This window comes from Octopus bimaculoides, chromosome 19 (assembly GCF_001194135.2).
Source record: "Octopus bimaculoides isolate UCB-OBI-ISO-001 chromosome 19, ASM119413v2, whole genome shotgun sequence".
NCBI lineage: Eukaryota > Metazoa > Mollusca > Cephalopoda > Octopoda > Octopodidae > Octopus > Octopus bimaculoides.
In genome coordinates, this window is record NC_068999.1 from 45,308,229 (window position 1) to 45,312,419 (window position 4,191).

The 4,191-nt window shown below is 38.0% G+C and overlaps 1 protein-coding gene across 1 annotated transcript in view; it reads left to right on the forward strand.

Moving 5' to 3' along the window:
• Positions 1–4,191, forward strand: part of LOC106882955 (uncharacterized protein CXorf58) — a 17,773-nt gene that overhangs the window by 6,287 nt on the left and 7,295 nt on the right. The window contains exons 6-10 of the mRNA XM_014933801.2: positions 590–704; positions 1,689–1,820; positions 2,166–2,241; positions 2,659–2,812; positions 3,533–3,665. Coding sequence (XP_014789287.1) covers positions 590–704; positions 1,689–1,820; positions 2,166–2,241; positions 2,659–2,812; positions 3,533–3,665 — 610 coding nt within the window. The remainder of the gene's footprint in view (positions 1–589; positions 705–1,688; positions 1,821–2,165; positions 2,242–2,658; positions 2,813–3,532; positions 3,666–4,191) is intronic.

Consider the following 4,191-nt stretch of genomic DNA (forward strand, 5'->3'; position numbering starts at 1 on the left):
TAAACCATTTAAGAAACACACAAAAACCGTTAGATTAACTTCAACATTGCAGCCTGGTGCAGCCTCCTGGCTCGCCAGTCCTCAGTCAAACAGCCCAACCCATGCCAGCATGGAAAATGGATGTTAAAAGACGACGACGATGTACATAAATACTTGGTCTGTTGATGTATCACCCAAATCTTTTCTTGGACAGCTCTTTGCCATTTTCAATGCAGAAGCCATATTTCTTGGTCTTAGATTATCAGACAGCTGGCTAAAAATGATGATAAACTTTAACTTCTGTCATCTGCATATCAAAGAGCTTATAATTAATGTCTCCTTTTCAACTCATATCCTTCCCTAGGCCAACCATTCCAAAGTATTTTTCAATGAATCATGGTGCTAGAATGTGTAGGTTGGTAGACTAAATTATTGCCTAGCTTAATCTGACCACCTGGTGCCATTACCTGTGTCCAGTTTGTTAAAAGAATTCATAACCACTGTTTTAGACAGATCTAATTAGCTACAGAGGGTATTTTATAATTATTAACAGACCAATGACTCATCAGTGATGTTTATTAAACTTAAATCTTGTTGAAATTTCATCCAGGTTCGGTGGAAGCAGTTTCCCTCCATTGGTATATTTCAAGATTTTCCTCCACCAAAACGGCCCAGTTATCAAATATCTCAGTGGGAAAACAATGATGTCTCCAACGGCAACTGAGGTAAAATAAAATGAAATATGAAGAAAAAGTATTGTAACTTTTCATTTGTTTCTTCTTTTTTTTTTGAAGTCATGTGATGCACCAATGGCCAGTTTGACCCTAACTCAGAGCTTACTAGTTCGTATTTTGTCCAACACCACTGAGCTCAGTTTCAGGCCCCGGTTTAAATACTTAACTCTTTTTGCTAGCTGTAAACAGGTAGCATAGGCTCAGTTAACCTTTAGCACACTGCATTTTCTCTACATTTGTTTCCCCTGCCACTACAGGCAAGTAAACTCATATGGTGTTACCACAGGGGAGAAAACTCATATGGTAACATGATCCACCTACAGTGTGCTAAAGGTTAAGTTTACTACTGTAATCAGTAGAAACACTCAATAATTGGTTCAAATTTTGTGGGGAACAGGTGTAATCGACTTAATCCTTTTGTCTGTCCTTGTTTGTCCCCTCTGTGTTTAGCTCCTTGTGGGCAATAAAGAAATAAGGAAACAAAAAGAAGCTTGTTATCATCACCACCAAAATTTCAGGCTTTGTGTCTATAGTAGAAAGGATTATCATTATCATCATCATCATTATTATTATCACTATCATCATCATCATTATTATTATTATTATCACTATCATCATTATTATTATTATTATATTATTATTATCATCATCATCAAGGTGGGTGAGCTGGCAGAATTGTTAGCACGCTGGACAAGATGCTTAGCAATACTCCACCTGCCGATACGTTTTTGAGTTCAAATTCCACTGACGTCTACTTTGCCTTTCATCCTTTTGGGGTTGATAAATTAAGTACCAGTGAAAGACTGGGGGTCAATGTAATCAACTAATCTCCTCCCACCAAAATTTCAGGCCTTGTGCCTTCAGCAGAAAGAATTATTATTATCATTATTATTATTACTATTATTATTATTATTAGTAGTAGTAGTAGTAGTAGTAGTAGTAGTAGTAGCAGTAAATGAAACATTGTATTTACAGGCCAATGAAGACTGCCTTAAAATGAAGGGCCCTCGATTATTCTTTGAGCAACTCCTGTACGACCAAGTGCAACATCACTGCAAGAAGACAACAGATTTTGTTGACGTTGTGACACTGAAAGATTACATGCAGGTAAGAAATGCTAAACGGTTAAGGCCAATATTCAGACGGTTCCTAGTCCTTCGTGTGAGCTAACTTTTTCTCAGCTACATCTTTAACCGATATTGTTTCCAACACCATTCACTGTTCGCCATTACATCAAAATGTTACTAACCAAAATGGGACACAAAATGGAATCTTCAAGTTTAGCCCCAACACACTGTATCGTGATGGAGTAATGATGGTCATCAGGATTTTAGTGGTGGCGGAGGTGGTCTTGTCTGGAGCAAGGCGGTCATTGACCATTGTATGAAATTCTGATTTAAATAAAACTCTGATATAACAGTTTATAATTCAATCTTTGTCTTTCTATTTCAGTACCTGGCCCATATCGATGAAACGCCTGCTAAATATGGTGGCAAATGTAACTACTGGAGACTTCTTTCTCTAAATGGTACCGAAATTTAGTTTATTCCAGAGAGAAAATTAAATTTATTCCTTGATATACATTTAAGAAAATATTGATTTTTTTTTCCCTTCTTTCTGTCTTTCTTTCTTATTTTGCTTGGAGATAAAGTTGCTCAACAAATGATTTGATAGGAAATTTTGTGGTCCACTTTAAATGACAAAAGGTTGATCATGCAATCATCTTCTAGATTTGAAATTTCAATGATGTCATTGTTTATATTCAGTATGACATTGCAGAGAAGGTGTGAGAGGCCAGTTTCAGCATAAAACAGGTTGAATATTTGTGCTGGTTATGGCTGGTTTAAATGCTATACAAAGTTAACAGTCTTTCTTTGTTTTCCAATGACCATTATGTATCTTCCACTCTGTAATTGAAATAATTTTTCTTGTCTTTTTAATGTAGACGTTCCACGCCATATCATCTTCTACGATATTGTTGAGTTTTTGTACAGTGGCAAAGTTTCTCCAGATATCCAACACCATCTCTCAAATCTTCTGGTGAAACCAGTTAATCCCAAAATCCAAATGTTACACCTTAATATCATCTCAGCTTTGAAGTAAGAGTTTCAAAAAATTTACCATAAAAATTTCAACTGTGTTTCTCTTCTGTGAATGATATTATTTTTAATGCAGTAGACACTGCTAAACTGAATGGTTCTTCTCATGTGTCGAAACCATAATGATACCTGCTTGGATAGCTGATGATGAGAACGCTCGTATATTATGCATATATTTCTTGTATCTTAGTCTTGATATTCTGTGACTCAATGGTTAGGGTGTCGGGCTCACAATCATGAGGTAGTGAGTTCGATTTCCAGATCAGGTTGTGTTCTTGAGCAAGACACTTTATTTCACGTTGCTCACGAACTGATTAGATTTTAGGATCAATCCAGTATCGGACAAAGATTTTGGATTATTTTTCCTGTTTATTTCACTTCATTTTTGGGAGCAGTCGGGTTCATTTCAGATATTCTCATTTTAAAAATCATCTCAAGCTAATCGTTGAGCAGAAGTTGGTGTTGCCAAGATGGAAGTTTGAACTCTCTGAGCCAAAGGTGGAGGGATTGTTTTCAGTTGTGTTTGTTTGGTAGGTGGTGATGGTGGTGATGATGATGATGATGGTGATGACAATGAGACTAATGATGAGGAGGAAGACAGTGGTGATGATGGTGATGATGATGATAATGATAACGATGATGATGATGTTGATGTTGAATGATTCCTTAGTTTTTTTCCAGCAAATATTACAGCCTCTGTTTCATTTACTCTGACTGCAGATCATCAATTTCATATCCGTTAGAACGACTCATGAGATGTCCTGAAATAAGGGGCAATAAAACGAAGCGTCGGTCCAGACGAGCGGTCAAGAAGGTGTCCAGAATGAGGCAACTCTATCAACAAGAAAGAAATGTAAATAGCTTTCGCTTATATTTATATATTGATATATATATACATATATATAGATGTGTATGTGTGTGTGTGTGTGTGTGGAGGTGCAATGGCCCAGTGGTTAGGGCAGCAGACTCGCGGTCATAGGATCGCAGTTTCGATTTCCAGACGGGGCGTTGTGAGTGTTTATTGAGCAAAAACACCTAAAGCTCCACGAGGCTCTGGCAGTGGGTGGCGGCGAACCATGCTGTACTCTTTCACCACAAGTGGTGGTGATGATGATGATGGTGGTGGTGCTGATGGTGATGATGATGGTGGTGGTGGTGCTGATGGTGATGAAAGTAGTGATGATGATAATAATGATGATGGAGATGCAGATGATGGTGGCGATGGTGATGCAGAAGATGATAGCATTGATGGTGGTGGTGGTGGTGGTGGTGGTGGCAGTGGTTGTGATGACGAGGTAGTGGTGGTGATGACTATGATGATGACAATAATGATACTGATGACAATGGTGGTGGTAGTGGTGGCGAGAGTGGCTGTGGTT